General features: G+C 40.4%; 2 protein-coding genes and 1 pseudogene across 3 annotated transcripts in view; 1 reads left to right on the forward strand and 2 right to left on the reverse strand.

The window, feature by feature from the left end:
- LOC146625338 (uncharacterized) overlaps nt 1-20937 on the reverse strand; it is a 169047-nt gene that overhangs the window by 63276 nt on the left and 84834 nt on the right. The window contains exon 1 of one of the 2 annotated variants that reach the window (XM_085362772.1): nt 1528-1603. The exons of the other annotated variant lie outside the window; for it this stretch is intronic. The gene's annotated coding sequence lies outside the window, so the exon portion shown is untranslated. Of the gene's footprint in view, nt 1-1527; nt 1604-20937 lie in introns of those variants that run through there. 2 annotated transcript variants of the gene reach the window in all.
- Nucleotides 756-12201, reverse strand: LOC146625341 (uncharacterized). Its single transcript, XM_085363224.1, has 5 exons — nt 12034-12201; nt 10168-10203; nt 9439-9966; nt 8931-9117; nt 756-760 (listed from the first exon to the last, which is right to left on the reverse strand). The coding sequence occupies exons 1-5, from the start codon at nt 12049-12051 to the stop codon at nt 756-758; spliced, it is 774 nt and encodes a 257-aa protein (XP_085219350.1). The 5' UTR covers nt 12052-12201.
- Nucleotides 17484-19348, forward strand: LOC146625342 (E3 SUMO-protein ligase ZBED1-like; annotated as a pseudogene).

The raw sequence follows: 20937 nt of genomic DNA on the forward strand, positions 1-20937 counted from the left end.
TCGTTGGAAGAAAAGTTGATAAAACAAATAAAAGATTTTGTATTGTTCGATACATATGCATACCGAACCGAAAGCACTTTATCGAACGTATTTGTTTGTTTTGTTTTTTTAAAAACACAATCCCTTCACCTCTTCTACATTCTTATGTTTCTCCCAGAGCAGATCTGAGGGGCAGCCCCTCAGTCATACACATATACTTTTAATCTCACCCTTAAGGGGTGGTCCCCAGGAGTTTCACAGCATGGTTTAGAACAGTGGTTCTCAAACTGTGGTACACATACCACTAGTAGTACTTAGTCTCTCTCTGGTGGTACACGGAAAATCTCAATTTTTTTTTTAAAGACTAAACAATATGTAATTGTGGAGGTATGCAAAGATGACACAAGCATTCCTGGGGCTCTTCTGGGAGAGAGGGTGGACCAGAAAACGTCTCCCCGAGCATGAGTCCTCTATAAAGAGCAGCTTATTGCCAGTGGTTGCGGCCACTCCTGCAAGTGAGTAGTAACCCTTTGCAGCCAGCAACAGTGAATTGGTGAAGCCAGCTGTCGGAGGAAGACTTGAGTGAAGAGGAATCCGCCTTCATCTGTCTCTAGCAAGGACAGTGTGCTCTACATGAGCTCAAGAGCAATACCGTCACCCAGACCCGAGAGAGAGGGGTTTCTCGGTCCGAGGGAGTAGCGCCGTAGACGTGGACAAAATTGTTGGTACCCTTCAGTCAATGAAAGAAGAACTGACCAGGGTGTCACTGCAGTTTGTCACACTGCGCACGCGCAAACACAAATGTCAGCGAAAAAGACGGCACAGCACATGTGTGATCTGGACACAAGCGATGGGAGCACAACTTGTAGAACTTTGGAAAGCTCATTCGAGCCTTTTCGATGTGGCCTCACAAAATTATCACGACCACAACAACCGTGAAAATAGTTGGATCTACACTGCTGCTCAATCACAGCTGCCTGATCAATGTTTTTCATTAGCAATTTAGCAAAGTTGATGGTGGTGGTGTGTCTGTGTGAGTGAAAGACAGAGAGGGAGAGCGAGCGACAGAATTTCCGTTATAACCTTCATTTTATGGACGCACAGTGTGAGCACTCAGGTCGCATCAGAGCATCGGGCCGTATAGTGTGAGACCCTGCACCGTGACCTATGAACTTCTAACCCCTGCGAATCAACGTACAGTTTGAGTAGGAGCTGAATCGCGCGACTGAAAAAAATCGCAGTGTCTGCCCAGCATTAGCCCACGTATACTACGCGATGCACGACGCACGACGAAGGCCAAAATCGGGCCGATCGCCAAAACGGTCGCACGACTCAAAAATCGGCTCAAAATGGGCCAAAAATCGCACAGTGTAAGCCCAGCATAAGCCCAGCATTACACACACCCAGCTGTGGTTTCCTGTTTTGCTACACTCTGGAGAGCCTCGCCTTTAACGGTCTTCTCTCACAGAGAGCAACAGAAAGCGTCCTTCAGAAAACTTCGATAAACTCAAGATTGACTGAACAGTTCAAAGTTACCTTGACACTTACCTTTAGATGTGAGAGGTAGTGATGTGTCGAAGCTTCGAAGCGTGTCGAGTAATCTCGGGGGAATTTTTGTGACGCGCGTATCGAGGCTCGCTTTGATTACGTATGCAGTGACGTTCGAGGCCTCGTGGGCAGTCCGTACCACGTGACTGATTCAGGAACTGGCTCGCCGGTTCGCGCCAGATTCGAAATAAAATGGGCAGCAAAACACAGCTGATTCCCTCATCACGCTGTGTTGTGGAATTGGATTACCTACGTGCTACACAGTCACTTGAGCATTTCTTCTTCGATGGAACCAGCAAGGAAGAGATTTTTTTTCTCTTCTAATAAAGTATGCACACAGTAATAAATATCACAAATGATAAGTACCATAATATAAATAAACAACACTACAGATCCTATAATGTCTTTTAGTTTATTAAAAAGTGGAGCGCCACAAGTTTGTGTCATTATCCAGATGTACATAAGCATGATTACACAGTTACTAGGGGTGGGTTTTGATTATCGATTAAAATCGATTCTAGCTTGGATAACGTGATATTGATTCATTAAAATCCTGAATCGATTTTTAATATAAATTTATTTTGCCCCAAACGCCAGAATCTCAGGTTAAACCTCACTAAATTTCAACAACCACCAAACAGCTAAAACAGTAAATGACAGCAGATACACGTAGGCTATTATGCACAAAGACGTAAACACAAAGCGCGGACCCGCCGACACATCAGAATCAGTGAGATGTGGCCTTTCTCACCCGACGGCACGGACACGGTTAGGGCCGAAATCCGACAGCTCGCTGGTTCTGATCTGTCGGCGGGCCTTGTGTTTTACGCCCTTTTTGCGCTGATTCTGAAGCTGTAGGTTTTACCTCTCCAAACAATATTGACTGAACCAGCAGCAAAAGAAGATCCAAACTACGCTTCACATAAACATAGCCATGAATTCCCTCTGACTTTTGCTATTTTGCTTCCACCACGATAAAATCACACTTCATGCACAGCTCGTGGTCTCTCTCTGTACTCCAAGAACAGTTTCCCGTCTAAAAATCAGTTTTCTGCATTATTCGCTTGCTTGTTATGCACAAGTCTACCGTTGTTTACAGCGCTGTCGGTCGCTGTTTTTTTCCCTTTTACTTACTTCCAAAAAGAAAACCTAATTTCTGCTGTTCAGTAGGCTACTGAACAAATGTAAACTTTTTAAAATTATGCAAAATGCAAAACGCTTAGCCGTGTCTCTAAACCTCTGTAACTTTTCTCTGCTTCACTTCAGCAGCATCAGGTAATGTTCATATGTTGATTAATGGTTTTCTTTCGTTTTTGATCTACTGCAGAATATTTTTATAAAATCGTTTTTCTGTTTTAGCCTCAGCTACTTTGATACAAAGGCATCTGCTGTGATGCTTACACCTTTGATAAAGTCTCGCAAATCTCATCTTTCTTTTTATAGATATAAAAATATGGAAATGTACTGATCCGTGATCTGAATTATAACATTTCTGACTGTCTGAGGAAAAATTTACCCAGATCGGATTGAATCGATTCTAGAAATCAGTGACGATACCCAGCTCTAACAGTTACACAATCATACCAAAACTCTGTCCTGATAGGTTCCACTTTCTCTTTTGTATCAGACATACTGAGACAATATTCGGGATAAATAATCATGAAAACAATTTATTTATTCAGTTTACACGTCACATCATTATAATCACAGAGCTTGTGTCACTTGAATCGTCCACTTGATGGCGAAGTAGAGCAAATGAATCATCACAATGCTTCGAACCATGAGTCGACCAGTTGGATGAAAGCTTCAGTTCATCACGAGGCTTTATATCACCATCACTAGTATTTTGGTCCTAAACCATTCAGAGCTTTATAGACCAGCATCAGAACTTCAAAGTCTATCCTCTGACGGACAGGCAGCCAGAGTAAAGACCTCAGAGCTGGACTGATGTGGTCCACTTTTTTGGTCTTAGTGAGGACTCGAGCAGCAGAGTTCTGAATGAGCTGCAGTTGTCTGACTGATTTTTTAGGTAGACCTGTAAAGATGCTGTTACAGTAATCAAGCCTACTAAAAATGAATGCATGGACTAGTTTTTCCAGGTCCTGTTGAGACATCATAACAGTACTTACTTTTAAACGTTTACTCTTTGGCCGCTCAGCTTCCACCGTTTTTTTCGGCAAAATTATCCACATCGACCGCCGCGCTATGCAATCTGGGATATGTTGGGCCACGAAGTCTACACCGACACATCTTTAAAATTCAGGGAAATGAAGGACACATTTGAGGGCCGCATTTCGAGCAGCCTTTGAATTGGAACAGCCTTCGTCGCGTTGCTGTGACGTAATCAGCCTTAAAATGCGGCCTTTAAGGCTGCAGACCCTGAATTGGGATAAAGCCCAGGGGCCCGTTCTTCGTACGTCGCTCACTACATCCAAGATCAAATGACACATCCAAGACCAAACCATCGCGCTAACCGTGAGCTCGCTAATCCGGTTCCCCGAACACACCTGCTGTTGACGATTAGTACAGCTGGACGCAGTAATGTGACATCACTGGGTGTCGTAAAAGGGGCTACGCATCGATAGTGGAAACATTGATCGGCAACCCTCTGATTGGTCGGCGAAAATGTCGACGGAGCGCGCTCGGCTCGGTATTTTTCGGCAGCAGAGCAAGAACTCTTGATTGAGGGATTTCAGGAGTTTCAGAGTTTAATCAGAACGCAAGGGAACACTGCAAAGGCTGCAAAAGCAAGGAGAGAGGGCTGGCAGAAAGTTGCTGACAAATTAAACTCGTAAGTAATTTAATAATAACAATAATAATGGATTGGATTTATATAGCGCTTTTCAAGGCACCCAAAGCGCTTTACAATGCCACTATTCAGTCACTCTCACATTCACACACTGGTGGAAGCAGCTACAGTTGTAGCCACAGCTGCCCTGGGGCAGACTGACAGAAGCCAGGCTGCCATATCGCGCCATCGGCCCCTCTGGCCAACACCAGTAGGCGGTAGGGTAGATTTATTATATTACACTATATTATCCAATATTATATTACATTATATTATAATATGTTATATTATATCCCCTTTCACATTAGAGCCACAACAGGACCCACTAGAACATGGGAAGAGGTAAAAGTGAAATATAAGAATATTCTACAGAATGGTAATATTTATCACTTATATTGCTTTTCGTTTCTTGGAAAGAGACCCTGAAATAATCTGTTTGTTTATAACAGCAACCAAGAAAAGGGCAGAGCAAAAAAAGACAGGTGGTGGTCCTGCACCCCCTCGTCAACAAGTTGGTTAAGTAAATAATACCCTCACGGGAATATCGATATCTCTCAATGAGCACACTGTCGCGCTGAGCTGAAGGATCCTGTCTATCCCGCAATATACGCTGAATTCTGAGGACTCTCCTTATCAATCTTGCACCTTCCTCAATGGGTGGCTCGCGTATACGGACAGGACATGGCTGCGACAGACTTCCCAAATCCACCTTCGCTTTTATAGCCGTGGTCTCTCATCTTGATTACACGAAGTAATTTACAATTGCTACTCTGAAATATGAATTACATCTGTAATAATCACATACATGTAATAGAATGTTAATAGTACATTTCCCTTTTTTAGGAAATGACCTGTATGTATCTGTGTGAAATCAATAAATGGATCAAGTGCTGCATTGTCTTTAGTTGATGTTATTTATTTATGGTGAAACAGTGGTGGAATATCGCTGTTGCTTTCGTATAAATGAAGCGGACATACCTGCATGGCCGCGATCTAATCCTGTTTACATAAAGTAAGCCTGCTCCCGAGCAGGTTTACGCTTACGGCCCTGCTGCTATGACAGCAAGTCCCGGATGAGCTTCGGGGAACCGAACGATCCAAGATCACGTGAAATCGTCAACAATCAAATCCAGCTAGCCTACTTAGCGAGGTACGAAGAACGGGCCCCAGGAGTGACATGCTTAGCCACATGTTCTCCTTAAGTTGCTGGCTGGCTGAGTGGTGTCCAAGAAACGATGTGGGCTTCATAGATAATTGGCAAACCTTCTGGAGGAAACCTGGTCTTGTTAGGAGAGACGGCATCCATCCCACTTTGGATGGAGCAGCTCTCATTTCTAGAAATATGGACACATTTATTAAACCCCCTAAAATATGACTATCCAGAGCTGGGACCAGGAAGCAGAGTTGCAGTCTTACACGCCTCTCTGCAGCTTCTCTCCTCCTGAAACGACAGCTTCAACACAGCATTTAAGCTGTTGTTAGACTATTAAATATTTCACTTTAATGTTGCAACTACGCACTCACTTCTGTCTTTAAACAAAATATTTTCCAGTTACAGAAATCATGAAATCCAAACTAAAGTGTTACTGTTGCTATATGCATTTACTATAAATAATCGATGATGGTGCTGACATGAAGGAAGAGAAAGTTACAGGTTGCATCCTTTGAGTTTGTCTCTGTGCCTTTGGGCGATTTTTATGACAGATGTTTCTGTTCAATTCTTAAATCAACTTTTCAAAACACAAACACTATTTTAAAGCTTTTAAAGATATTAATGATAATTATAATAACAGTAATAAAAACAAAAGCTCTCAGATCCATCAAACCAAGCAGCAGAGAGAACAAGTGAAGATAAAACTTTAACCTTGTAGACTTCATTATGTTCCAGCTGCTCTACAGACGCTGTGACCTCGAACTTAAGCAGGTCGTAAAGTATGTGCAGCTCAATAACTTCATAATTACACCCTGTGTAATTATGAAGTTATGAATTATGAAGAGCAAAGATATCCTCTAAATCAGCGTTGCACATGTGCAGCTGCTGGGATTCACTTAAGCATTCGGCTCGTCGCTGTTGCAGATTTTTCTCTCGCTGTTCTGGCTCACAGCGCTGCAAGCACAAAAATAAATATCCCCAAAGGTGTGAAAGGGAGCTAATTAGTAAGAGTATTGTTAATCTCCCCAGGAGTAGTCCAGCAGTAGAAATCAGTCCAATAACAAGGTGTGTAACATCTAGCAGGGTGACAGAAAAACCCAGGGTAACTTCCAAGGACCTCAACGTCTCTCTCACATTGCGTTTTTTAAACATGTTTCCATTTGTCACTTCAGTCTTTACTCTGAAATACAGGAAGAGAAATCATGGCTGAAACAACTTCTCATGAAACCAGGGGTGTGGTCCAACAGTCAGTTTTGGTGAGGAAGGCTCCTAACTGAGAGAAGTGACCCAGAAGTATCTGTGTAGCAGCCACAATGAATCAAGATCATGAGCTTTATTAACTGATCCAAGTCTCTTCTTTCATCTTCTGTATTATTCAGTTTGCATTGGTAATGCCCATTATTGTAATGCTTTGTTAGTTCAGTTCAGTTCAGTTCATTTTTATTTCAAACATTTCAAACATGTGCCTTCACAATCATTACAAAATATCATTCCATTATTTGTTTGAAAAGGAGTAGGCTGAAGTATTTACTTATTTGTCCCTACCCCCTCAAGTTTTACCTCTCATTCATTTAATTTTTTTTGTCTTAAATTAAACAAACAACATATGAAACATATGAAGTAAAACAAAACATAACATACATAAATCAAAACAAGAAATTAGCAAGCCCCACCACAGTATAGTTTCTTTCATATGAAAAATACAAAATGTGTATATTTGCAGATACACAAGTTATGGAAAAACAACAAACCAAAACAAAACAAAATAACAAAAAAGAACCGCAACACCATTACCAGCAACATTACCGTCCTGGGTTAACCCCGTTTTCTTCATTCTTATACTTATTTAAAATTAGGTTTTTATATTTTACTTTAAACTGTTTTATGTTTTGACTGTCTTTTATTTCTTCTGTTAGACTGTTCCATAATTTAACTCCTGCAACTGAGATAGACATAGTTCTTAAAGTTGTTCTAGCACTTTGTATTCTTAAATTCCATTTCCCTCTTAAGTTATACCCACCTTCTCTTTCTATGAACAATTTACAGATTTCTTTGGGAAGCAATTTATTTCTTACTTTATACATTATCTGCGCTGTTTTAAGCTTCACCAAGTCTTGGAATTTGATAGCTTGCATTTTGACAAAGAGTGCATTTGTATGGTCCCTGTACCCTACATTATTTATTAATCTAATGGCCCTTTTCTGTATTATAGTTATTGTTTGTATGTTACTTTTTTAAGATGAGCAAAACTTTATTTTACTTTGGGTTAGATGGGATGAGTGATGGATGGAGGGAATTTTACTTCAGTCACAGAAATCCTAAACAGGAAGGAGGAGCAGAGTTACAGTGGATCACTATCCAGCAGGGAAACAAGATTTATTTCAATTTCTTGGGCAAAGAGTGAGATTTACGCAGTGGGCAAATTAGGGAGATGACACCATCAGATCCCGAGCCCTCCATGTGTTAATCAAGAAACTGCTGCTGTGCTACATCCATAAATAATGAATAAATTAGGAGCAGAAGCTAAAAGGACAGTTTATTTGTACCATCTTCATGTCAACACATTCAAGAACATCACAGATGAAAGAAACATTAAAAACTTCCACACTACATAAAGCAAGAAAAATAGTTTCTTCCTTTCTGTAGAAAAAACAGAAACATCAAACACCTCCAAGACTCTCTTTGAAAGAACTAAAAACCTTTATTCTCATGGTCCAATCATGAGTGAACTCCCCGATGAAGCCTTGTGTGCTAAAACATGTCAGAGTTTAAAGGTTAAACATGAGTTTCCAAAACGTTTTGCTGGAGAACAATGAACTATTTGACTGAGTTTCAATTATTTACAGACGAGCAAAACCAGGACAGAGAAAAAAGGACAAAACTGACTCAGTAAAACGACAGAAAATAAGATCCCATGTAAATCTGTATTATGTAGAAGTTCAGCCCAGCAACCAGTTCAGTTCAACACAAGTTTAAATGATTCTATCTGAACTCTGTGGAGCCTGATCTCAAGCTTTTTGAGTCTGACACTGAAACCAGAGGATCTTTCTGTCTCTTCAGATTCACTGTGATCCAGTGATGGGAGTGATTTCAGCCCTGAGTGATCACGCTGATGTTTGCACAGAGCAGATAATTTAGTGAATGTTTGGGCACATTGGTAACAGTGAAACAGTTTATTAGTAACGTGGGATCGTTTGTGTGTGGAGTATGAACTGAGATTCCTGAAGCTCTTGTCACACTGGTCACAGCTGTAGTTTCCTTCCATGTGTGTACGTTCATGATTGTTACGATTACCTGAATCTGAGAAGCTTCTGTCACAGTGTCTGCACTTGTATGGTTTCTCTCCTGTGTGGACTCGTTTGTGTCTTTTAAGCTTAAATGCAGTGGTGAAGGATGACCCACACTGATCACAGAGGTGCTTTTTAACCCCACTGTGAATCAGTTCATGTGTTTTTAATCCACCTGATGTGGGGAAGCTTCTCCCACATTCTTTGCAGTATTTCAGTTTGTCTCCAGTGTGTCTACGTTGATGTCTTTTTAGGTCAGCTTGGCAACTGAAAGTTTTTCCACAGAGGTCACAACGAAAGTCTTTCCCACCACCACAGTGATGACAGGGTTGAGAACTGGATCCATCTGTGTCGCTTTGCTTCTAAACAAAGACACAAAGACAGTGTAAGTCAGTCCTTCAACACTTTTATCCTGAACGTCGCCTGAAATAAAGAGCATCTCTGCAGACGTCCAATTACATTTGACTGTTTCAACACACTCAGTTTACTGGGCTGCAATAACTACAATACTACCACCATAATACTACAGTAATACTAAAATCATAACTGACATGAAAATCTGAATAATCACTCAGAGCTGCTTTTCCATGCAGTAGAATTGCTAACATGCTAACACAGTTTAATGAGCAGAGTTGTTCCAAACAGTCAGGCTAAAATGACAAGATAACAATATAAATACATACCTCACAGTAACTGCACTTGTTGAGTCTCTTTCTGGTGTGGATCTGTTGGTGTAGTCTCAGGTAATGTGGAGCTTTAAAAGTCTTCTCACACAGGTCACATTTATAAGGTCGTCCCTCAGTGTGGATAAACATGTGTCGTTTTAACTGTGTGTCTGTAGCAAAGTATTTGCCACACTGTTCACAGCAGTACACATCATGTCTGGTGTGAATGCGTAGGTGTCTATTTAGGAACCCTCTCTGGCTGAAAGTTTTTCCACAGATGTCACAGCTGTATGCCTTAATTCCAGAGTGGGTAACTAGATGACTCTGTAAGTTGCTACTGCAATTAAAAGCTCTGCCACACTGATCACAGCTGTACGCTTTAACTCCACTGTGGATGAGTTGGTGTCTTTTTAGGTAACGCTTCAAGGAAAAAGACTTTCCACACAAGTCACAGCTGAACAGTCTCTCTCCAGTGTGAATGACCTGATGCTGTTTTAGTTTATCCTTCCTAGCAAACTCCTTCCCACACTCGTCACAGCTGTATGCCTTAATTCCAGAGTGGGTAAGTAGATGATTCTGTAAGTTCCAACTGTGAGTAAAAGCTCTGCCACACTGATCACAGCTGAACGGTCTCTCTCCAGTGTGGATGACCTGATGACGTTTTAGATTAGCCTTCAAAGTAAAATCCTTCCCACACTCGTCACAGGTGTGTTTTTTCTCTCCCTTTCTTCTGTGAGGTTTGTCGGCCTCCTGAGAGCGCTGACTTCTCGCTCCATGTTGGTCCTGCAGTGACAGAGATACAAACAGAGGCAGTGAGTGAAATGCAGTCGTGGAACAAACTCAACCTTCAAACTCCCTCCATTAACACTAGTTTTAAACCTGAAGGTGGAGTGTGGCACCAAACACCTTAAAGGTCTCTTATCCCCACCTGCTGGTAGTTCTAACACATTACATCCAACCTGCTGTTAAAAATAATTCATGACTGTTCAAACACTAAAATCATGCCCATCCCTCCTGATTGTACACACACACACACACACACACACACACACACACACACACACACACACACACATAAACAGACGCAAACTTTTATATTATTTTATAATTTATTTTATAGTGTTGTTTCCTATTACATATTTCTATAATTTGTATAGATTTATACATAATTATTCAGCGATAATAAATCTTATGTTTGTTTATTCAAAAAGAACCCCATTAGCTTCCATGTTGCTCGTCTTCCGTCAAATACAATCACATAAAATATTATACAATAAAGTGGATTCAAAATATCCACATGATTTGGCTCTTACATCCACAGTGAAGTTTCACAATTGTTAAAATATAAGCAATCAATAATAATAATAATATCAATAACATTGAGGCACATTACACAATTTTAAAAAACAAACCATCTCTTACAATATTTACAACAACTAAAAGCTCTTTAAATCAGCTTTTAAATGTTCATTGAAGTTTTGAATAGTTTGAATAATTCTCTAATTTTATAAGGCAATTTATTCCACTTAAAAGTTGCTCTAAATATAACAGTTTTACAAAAAGTTACTTTTAACTCGAGCATTTACTAAATTGCAGTTTGTTGAAAACTGTGTAATATCATTATGTATTTCATCTGGATACTGCAGCTGAGCAGAAATAAATGTGGTGTGTTTAAGAGAATTGCTTTCTTTATAAATACAAGTAAGCCATAGAATATTTTAGTCTGTACAGGAAGCCAAGAAAGTTGATTATGCATTTTATCAATATTATTATAGCATGAACATCTTAATACTAATCTGGACGCTTTATTCTGGACTAACTGAAGTCTGTTAAGATCTGTCTTATTAGCTGCTGACCAAATGATTGAACAATACTCCAGATGAGACATTACTAGTGCATTAATGACATCTTTCATAACTGAAGAAGTGATACACAAAGAGCATTTCATAGCCATAGCTATGCCTTGTCCCATTTTCTTAATAACAGAGTCGATGTGCTGAGACCATGAAAGGTGGTGATTTATGGTAACTTCTTATGAGCACCTGCAATCGTTCTGGTGCTGTGACATAAAAACAAACGCTGACCCGAGACTCTGGCACACAGTTTTGCCTCTTTTGCTCATTTTAATGTGTGATTAGTGCACAATCAGGGTGCCTTTCATGTAGGGCTGGGCTATATCATACCGTTGACGGTAATACCGGTATAATGTTGGGCAACGATAAGAAAATGAAATATCACGATAGAATATGGGTAAAACGCGCATGCGCAGTGCTTTTGTTTTCATACGCACATGGAGGAAAAAACATGGCGGTGACGGAGAATTAGATGGGTGAAAGCGGATCGTTGAATGAAACAGATGAACCAGAATTGGTTTGTAAAAATGCTTCAACTTCAGTGGTGTGGAACTGGTTTAGCTTTCGTACGTCAGATACACAACAAACTCTATTTGTGGTAGGACATGCTAGCAGGCCGTCGTTATTACCGTGTTTTTTGTGGAGTTGTAAAGTATTTTGTCTAGTGTCAATTATATCATCTGCTACATCGTTATCGCAAATTTTCAAACGTATATCGTGATAAATATTTTTGGTCATATCGCCCTGCTCTGTCTGTCACCTTCTGTGTTGAGCTCATTGTTTTCTCTGTAGTGGCTGAGCTGAGTCCAAGTAGCTGAAAATGTTCCTCTGCTGCTCCGTCAGACTCTTCTCCTCCTGCTGATCAGCTGGGACACAAAACAGATCTTTGTTAGGCTCCACACTGCACTGAAGAGTCAAAGTGTCTCATATGTTCATCTGACAAGTAAAAGAACACATTTGTTTCCCGAGGTGGGAAACTTATTGGAAACAAACACAAAAGGCTTGAGCACCGATACCTGGCATTGCTGGCATTGCATCTTTCAATGCCAGCAATGGCAGGTATCAGTGCTCAAGCAAAGACAACTAACCTCCACCACTATTTTTTCATACGGGCAACCGCCCGTATCAAAAACCGCTACTGTGTGTGTCACAAGTTAATCTGGCTGTAGGCTATGGTACTTGGCCAGAGGTTGCGCTGGTTGACTTGACTCCATTTGAGTGCACAAAAAGTAAATTGCACGCTTTAGTTGTGAAGCGAAATTGAAAATCGCCCGTATCAAAAACCGCTACTGCCTATACTACTGTGCTTTGATGTCGCTCGTAAAGGTGAAACGTTTGAGAACCACTGCTACAGAACAATGGAGATTTCCGTTATATGGTAAAGCCTGCAACTCACGTGATGCCCAGAATTGTACAATCCGATTGTTAAGTGATGACGGGACGAATCCTACTTCCGGGCCTAAAGTAGTCTGCGTTTAATATGGCTTTTGTGTTGTTAACATGTTTAATTAGATTAGATTAGATTAGATAGAACTTTATTAATCCCTCGGGTGGGTTCCTCTGGGACATTCGATTTCCAAAAAAAGCACAGCACCGACAGAAGTTACAGAGTTACAGAATATTATATATATATACACACACACACACACACACACACACACACACACACACACACACACATATATATAAATACAGAGACAATATAAATAAAATATACGAAGGTATACGAATATACGAATGTTATGTATTTTCTTCTATTTGATCTCAAAAAGCTCCTAAAACATTCAGTGATCACTGTTGACCTCCCTCGGCTTTTATTACCGCTAATCATTTATTTAAGCTCAGTTTTTAAAACCTTAGGATGTAACTACAGCCCAGCCCATACAGCAGTATATGAATGACTAACCTCGTATTGTGGATGGATTAGGGCTGGGCGATATATCGAGTTTTTAAAAAATATCGATATATTTTCATACGAGATATAAGATGTGACAATATTGTTTATATCGATATAGTCTATGTTATGTTATAATTATACTTGTGGAGCCGCAGGTTTGCCTCTCTTTCGTCCACTTTTGTCTCTACGCAATGTTACTCTGCCTTGCCTCTCATTCACTGAACACAACTCCGCCTCCCTCATTGCTTCACCTGCAGGCAATGACAAGATGAAAGCGGAAAATCTCCGTTAGCGAGTTACCGTGCGTGGGGCTGGACGGCGTCAACGTGTTAGCGAGCTAACCGCGCTAGCGAGCTAACCGCGCTAACGACATGCAGCCCGGAGGGGCTGCACGGCCTAAAATCCTTTCATTTTCTCAAAAATCGTCAGTGCGCCTTATGTATGAATTCTGGTTGTGCTTACTGACCGCGAACCGATTTTATGTGGTACACAGCGCTCAGCAATCTGTCAAAAAATGTTTTAATATGACTTTGCTAAGCTACGGAGCTGCACCGCTTGATGGATTGTCGGAGGATTACGGCTACCGGGGAGGAGCCTCGCGGAGTGATACGTACTGTGTGTGTATAAGGACCACAAATGGCACCTGTTCAGAGACGTGGTGCAGCTGTGAAATCTGTCTCTTTGTTATTATGCTCAGCGTCTATTAGTTTACATTTTGACTGCACAATTGTGAGTTTTTTGTTATGCACAAAAACAACATTGTTTTCTTTTATTTATGGACCATGATTATTTAATAAATGCTGATAATTTATTTTTAAGTAATTTCTTCATGTACATCTACGCTGTATGTAAATAAAAGTGCCCGTGTGACATCTGGGACACAGTGTGACTAAGAACTCTCTTTTTGTTCTCAACTTATGGCTTTAAAAAAAATATCAAGATATATATCTTATATCGCCATCCAGCTAAAAAATATCGAGATATGAATTTTGGGTCATATCGCCCAGCCCTAGGATGGATTATCTCAGTTGTTCTCCTGGCTGAAGTTTGGTCGTTTTACAGCATCCTGCCATGCGATTACATTTGTTCCTGACCACCGAGTACACTCACATTAACTTTTATCGAGTGGAAAAAAAGTTAGCTTGTTTATATTATGCTAACATGGCTGTGTTGCTAGCGGTCACGTAGCACATCATTATATACCAGCTAGCCAAACTTCAGTAACCCTACAAACGTCACTGCTGTTAATTTTCCTGTCTTCATTTATGCTGGAAGTGATAGCAGAGCTGTACGTTTTAATTTGTTTCCAAAACCCCGCAGTCAGGACATACTGGATTTAGATAGAAGCTAGCGAGCTAACTCCCTGCTAACTTCTAACTAGTGATGTGACGTTCTGTATCGAGGCTTTGAAGCGTGTGTCGAGTAATGGAGGGGGCGTTTCCGCGAAGCGCGTTGTCACTACCCGATCCGTAATAAACACTAGAGAATCAAAAAACCTAAAAGACAAAATTGATGGCATGTCCAAAACACTAAATCATTGGTTGACGAGAGATATTACAATTTTTGGACACAATCTATTATCCAAATCAGAGGGCGTCTCAAAGATGGTTTATCCAGCATACTCACTATACATTACCCTATACCCTAACTCTATAATCTATCAATTCATTTGGCGCAATAAAACACATTACATTAAAAAATCACAACTTGTCAAAGATTACGCTAAAGGTGGTATAAAGTCAATTGATTTTCAATCAATGGTTGGAGTATTTAAAATAAACTGGATAAAAGCCTTCCTCTTGAAACCTGACTCCATATGGTTCCATATCCCAAAAAATATTTTCAAAAAGATGGGAGGGTTGGATTTTCTCCTGAAATGTGATTTTGATATATTGAAGTTGCCTGTGAAACTGTCAGAATATCATAAGCAGGTCTTGTCTTATTGGAAGATGGTGTTTGCCCATAACTTTTCACCACATTGCTCCACCTTGTGGAATAACAGAACAATTACAATTAATAAGAAGTCATTGTTTATTAAAGAGTGGTTTGAAAAAAACATAATCTTTATAACAGACTTACTTGATGAAAGGGGTCAGTTTCTCTCAGTGGGTGTTTTTAATGCTAAGTTTAACATTCAGTGTTCCCTTAGAGAATATGACAAGGTTTGTAAGGCAATCCCCTTACCTCTGTTGAGTTTGATTCAAGGTTATTTGTATTACTCTAAGGCACAAATTAGTCTACCTTCTTTACATCTAAACCAGATTCCTTTGACGGATAAAAACTGTAATAATAAAACCATGAACAAGATATTTAAAAACAAATTATTTCACGACTTTAACAGTAACACAAAACTAAAAGGGAGTAATGTTAAAATAACGAACAAATATACGCACTTTTTAAAATGGCCTATCCCCCCCAAAGTCAAAGAAATGCAATTTAAAATAATTAATGGATATTACCCAGCAGCTGAAATGCTTAAAAAAAGGTTTGGGTTTGAGGTAGAGCCATGTGGATTTTGTTCACAAAATGCGGAAAGTATTGATCATTTGTTTTTTTCCTGCTCAGTAACAACTGACTTCTGGCAAGATCTAGTAGACTGGTTGAGTATAAGAATAGATGGGATGACCCCACTGACTCTAACACAAGTTTTATTTAATAATGGTGATCCATCTAAGGAACTGTCCATGCTACACAAGGTGGTGATAATTATGGGCAAATACCACATACACAAATGCAAATGGCAAAGTAAAAGACCTTCCCTAACTGTACTGAAAATTGAATTAAAATCTTTTTTGTCATCTTTAGAATTACTGAGGGATTCATGTAAAGAGGCTGCTTTGATATGCGACAATGGGACTCAATCTCTATCCTTTTAATGATTGTTTTTTGGTGTACTAAGTAAGCCACATGTATGTTAAAGTGTTCGCAGAAAGGAAACTGTTATATGTCATAAAAATGGCCTTCATATATTTATGTATATGTATATATGTGTTTTGTTTTTGTTTTGTTTTTTTTGTTTTTGTTTTGTTTTTTTTTCGTTTGGTTTCTTATTCAACCTTTTCGAGATGTTGTTGCACAAATGTTGTCTCCCAACGAGAGATTGTAATATGTGCATAAATTTAATTAAAGTATTAAAAAACAAAAAATAAAATAAAAATAAAATAAAAATAAAATAAAAAAAGAGAAAAAAACAACAAAAAAAAAAAACTACCCGATCCGTACCGGAAACCCGATCGGTACCCCGCATGCGCGAAAGGTTTCTACTTCCGGTCGTAGCGTTTTACGATAGTTATGGGTCAGAGTATCTGTTAAGATGTTAAGAATAACAAGTATATCTTAAAATGTTTGCAATAATGAAGCATTTCAGTACAATGTAGACAAAAACGAAAAATAAAAAGAAAGTTACGGATCAGGACTCCCCGATCCTTACTGCGCGTGTGTAAAGTCTGACCGTACAAATCGGGTCAACCCGATCCGTACCGCGCATGTGCAGATGTTTTCTTCTTCTTCTGTTCGTTTAATGGCAGTTTACTCCCCAGTGTACGAGGATACCGCCACCTGCTGACGGAGCGAATAAACCCTATTATAAACTGAATTATCGTCATTACAAACGTGTGTTAAATTTGATTTAGTGATAGTCGAGTGTGTTTATGCTTGTCTGTGAGGAGAGGATTGTTGGAATAGTGATGATGATGTGCGCTATCACTGTCAATTGTCAGTAAACACTTAATCTGGCTGATGAATCTACACGTGAGATATTACAAAGTCTGCATTATTAACTCTGTAATTAGGCGCCATTCTTCTTATTTTACGGCGCTGTTGCTCAATCGGGGGACACTCTCTGTTGAGGAGAAAAGCATGAATTTCTTTGTATACGAATTATCCATTGTTTAAATGTCCCGGGCAGTCGAAAAGGAGGCAGAGCTGTTGAGAAATGCTATGAGCTAACTGGGCGCTAACCGTATCATTCAAATATATTGAATGTCACAATGTTGGCAAAGAGAGGAAGTGACGTAAGATTTGCGCATGCGGGGTACCGATCGGGTTTCCGGTACGGATCGGGTAGTGACACGCGTATCGAGGCTTGCTTCATTTATGGAAGGAGCTGAAAATGATGACGTCCGAAGCCTCGCTGCCCGGCTGTACCACGTGACTGGTTCAGGAAGCGGCTCGAACTTTGCCGCGAGCTATGACAGCGATATAAACCCCTCAGACCCCATTCAAAATGTGGGCGTTTGATGGAGAGTTGCGGTTAGTGAGAGTTAGAGACAGTTTAGAGGTTTAGGAGAGTGAGGAGAGAAAGTCAGGAGAGAATGGAGCCAGCTACAAAGAGAAGGATATCCTCCCCTGTGTGGGAACATTTTGAGCTTATATCTCCCAACAAGGTATGTAAATTTCCACAGAAGATGTATTTTCATAATACTGATGGTGCAATAAAAAATATGTTAAGCTGTCTGTACTTTTGTACAAGGTGAAGTGTTTGCTATGTGCCAGGGAGCTGGGATATAACAACAACACCTCATCCATGCTTAGGCACTACAGAGCTTTGCATGAGAATAAGGGGGACACCGATTGTGGAGCAAGACCAGGTGAGCCATCAAATCCAATGATAATATAGCATGCAGTAATGTTACTAAATGATATAACAATATTATACAACTGTTATAAGTTACGTGTGTGATATTTATATTTGTGCTTTATCTTTATTGTCTTTCCTCAGGAGAACAATCTCAAATAGATGAAGACCTGGTTAGCACGGTGATTGAGGACTCCCAGCCATTTAGCATTGTGGAGGACAAAGGATTCAAAAGATTTGTTAAGTCATTAAATCCTAGCTATGTTCTCCCCACTAAAAAGGTCATAAAAGCAGTGAAGATTTCGTTTCTACAGAGTTAAATGTGAACAGGCAGGACTGAGGCTCAAAGCCTCAGTGTGTAGCTACACTACACACTGCTTCACAGCCACGTCGTACTTTAGAACAAAATGTTTTTACTTTCCTTTAGGCCCTGAAAGTCATGGTGGAGGCCAGGTACCAGGAGATGAAGGAGAAAGCTAAGGCCAGCGTTGAGAAGGCAGCAGCTGTGAGTCTGACATCAGATATGTGGACCTCCATCAACACAGAGGCCTATCTTGCAGTCACCTGCCATTTTGTTGATGAGTCCAGCACATTAAACACCGTTGTTTTAGGAGTGTAATATTTTCCTAATGCACACACTGCAGAAAACATTGCACAGGTGAAAGGCTCACTCATGGCAGAATGGGCAATTACTGACAAAGTCACATGCCTAGTAACAGATGGGGCTGCCAATATGGGGGCTTGTGCAAGGGAGCTAAGACTTAAACATGCCATATGCATAGCTCACACCCTGAACTTACTGGTGAAGAAGGCCCTTGACCAGACCCCTGAGCTCTCTGACATCCGAGCCAAGTCCAGGAAGATCATGGGATATTTCAGGAGCAGTACCTCTGCAAAGGTAAGTTCTTAAGTGGCCTATGTCATCTGAGGAATTTGGTATAATTTCAGCGTGTCTGGTTGTCCTAGCACCATTTAACGATGCAACCACTGAGCTCTCTCAGGAAAAAAGGGTGTCTGGGTCAAAGGTCATACCTTTGCTCACTATGCTGGATCATTGCCTCAATGAACAAATGGAAAAACCACCATCCATTGGATCTTCCCTGGCTCAGAAGCTTAGGATGCTATTGAGAGAGAAGCTAGATAAAATACAGACCATGAGCATTATGTTCCTTGCGACACTGCTGGACCCAAGGTTCAGAAAACTCGGGTTTCTCAGCCCTGCAAGAGCTAGCGAAGCAGAAAAAAGACTGAAAGCAGAATGTGCTTCTGTAATGAGGGCCTCCACCACCTCTTCCTCCGCACCACCACCACAGCCATCAACGTCACAATCTGTTGAGGCTGTTTCCCACGGTACCATTGTTATTGCATTTTAGTTGCATTTATAGAAACTGAATGTTGGGTTTTCCACTGTATCTATTATTGTATGATCTACTGTACAATATAATGCGCCGTGAGGCGACTGTTGTTATTTGGCACTATAGACATAACATTGAATTGAAAATTGAATTGGTAGTATCTCATAAGACTCTCCTTTTTGTTTAGGTAACAACTTGCGGCGTCGCCTGGATGAGAGTGTCAGGCAGACACAGACACAAAATGTGACAGCAGACGCAAATATTGAGGTCCAACGGTACATGATGGAGCCAAATATTGGAAGGCTGGAGGACCCCCTTAAATACTGGGAGAGACAGAAATATGTCTACCCTCACTTATATAAGTTAGCACTGACATACCTGTGTACCCCTGCCTCATCTGTGCCCTGTGAGCGAGTGTTTTCAAAGGCAGGGGAAATATTGTCCAGAAAAAGAAATCGCCTACGACCTGCCACAGTGGAGAAACTGTTGTTTTTAAATAAAAACCAATGATGTGTCCCCTAAACACTAATCACTGTCCTTGCCTCAATGTTACAAAAGCACAACCACTGTCCACACCTCACCTCACAGCATATGATCATTTCCATTTTAGGCATTTCCAAATAATCATTTTCCATACTGCCAGCATAAATATACACAGTATACTGCCATCCCTACAATATAGATGTTTTACACACTCCTTTTGTTGTTGACATTTACAGGCTGTGTGCAAAATGCCACACTCTTCAAATTCATGCCAACTAATATTTTTACATCCAGTAGGTGTCCTGCTAGAGCAAATGAAGCTTCAAGAAACTTCGCGTTGGGGTGAACCAATTGGATGAAAAGCTTCAGTGCTTCATGAGGCTTCATCTGCCCATCACTACTTCTAACTCCGTTAAATGTCATAAATTCCGTTTTTATGGATGCCTGGATGTTAAACTCAATTGTTACACCTGGTGGAGCAGAACGCTGATCATTTTATTAAAGATGAAAGACTTAAGACAGTTTTTCAACTCTCAGTAATGCCACAGTGATCGTTTGATATATGGACCTGCAGCGGAGTTTAGGTCCAGACACGGCTAGTGACGTCAGACTGAAAAACCGGATACTGATGCTCGAGAGCGCGCGTGTGATGCAAGTATGTGTAGAGTGTTGAGCGCGTGATCAGTGTTGAGAAAAACAACTCACGAAACTTGACCTTTCTTTACTCGTGGCTCACTTGCACTTCTAATATATTCGTTTGCACACTTACACACACCCAGCTGTGGTTTCCTGTTTTGCTACACTCTGGAGAGCCTCGTCTTTAACGGTCTCCTCTCACAGAGAGCAACAGAAAACTTCATTCAGAAAACTTCGAAAAACTCGAGATTGACTGAACTCAGTTCAAAGTTACCTTGACACTTACCTTTAGATGTGAGAGGTAGCGATGGTCCGCTTGAAGCTGACGCTCCGGTGCGTGTGTGAAAAAGACCAACACTAGTGATGTGCGAATCACTCAGGACTCGCTCACCCCCTCCCTCGTGGCTCACAGCTTCTTCTTCTTCCTGGTTGGCAACCAATGTTAAGGCGCATTACCGCCCCCTGGCTCACAGCGCAGTGGACATTTAGATGAGAAAATATATATTTGACACACTTAAGGAAAATACTAATAAAATACAAATAAACAAAATAAATGTTTATTAAGCAATTTTGATAAGAAATTGCTTAATTTTAGAAATATTTTTGCTCTTTGTTCTCTATAAAATAGTTGGGTTTTTTTTGGTTTTTTTAATCATTCATCTTAGCAGTGGGATTTACATGAAAAGGGAAACAAATTAAGTTTGAGTGAAAATGTAA

This window comes from Diplotaxodon limnothrissa, linkage group LG9 (genome assembly GCF_057381915.1).
Source record: "Diplotaxodon limnothrissa isolate DT_005_m linkage group LG9, D_limnothrissa_male_GT1.1, whole genome shotgun sequence".
NCBI lineage: Eukaryota > Metazoa > Chordata > Actinopteri > Cichliformes > Cichlidae > Diplotaxodon > Diplotaxodon limnothrissa.

Coding starts and splice junctions, on each gene's coding strand:
- LOC146625341 (XM_085363224.1), bottom strand. Junction 9,967..10,167: donor GAAGTCAGCGCTCTCAGGAG/GCCGACAAACCT, acceptor TCTGGAATTAAG/GCATACAGCTGTGACGAGTG. Junction 9,118..9,438: donor ACAAGTGCAGTTACTGTGAG/GTATGTATTTAT, acceptor GTCTTTGTTTAG/AAGCAAAGCGACACAGATGG.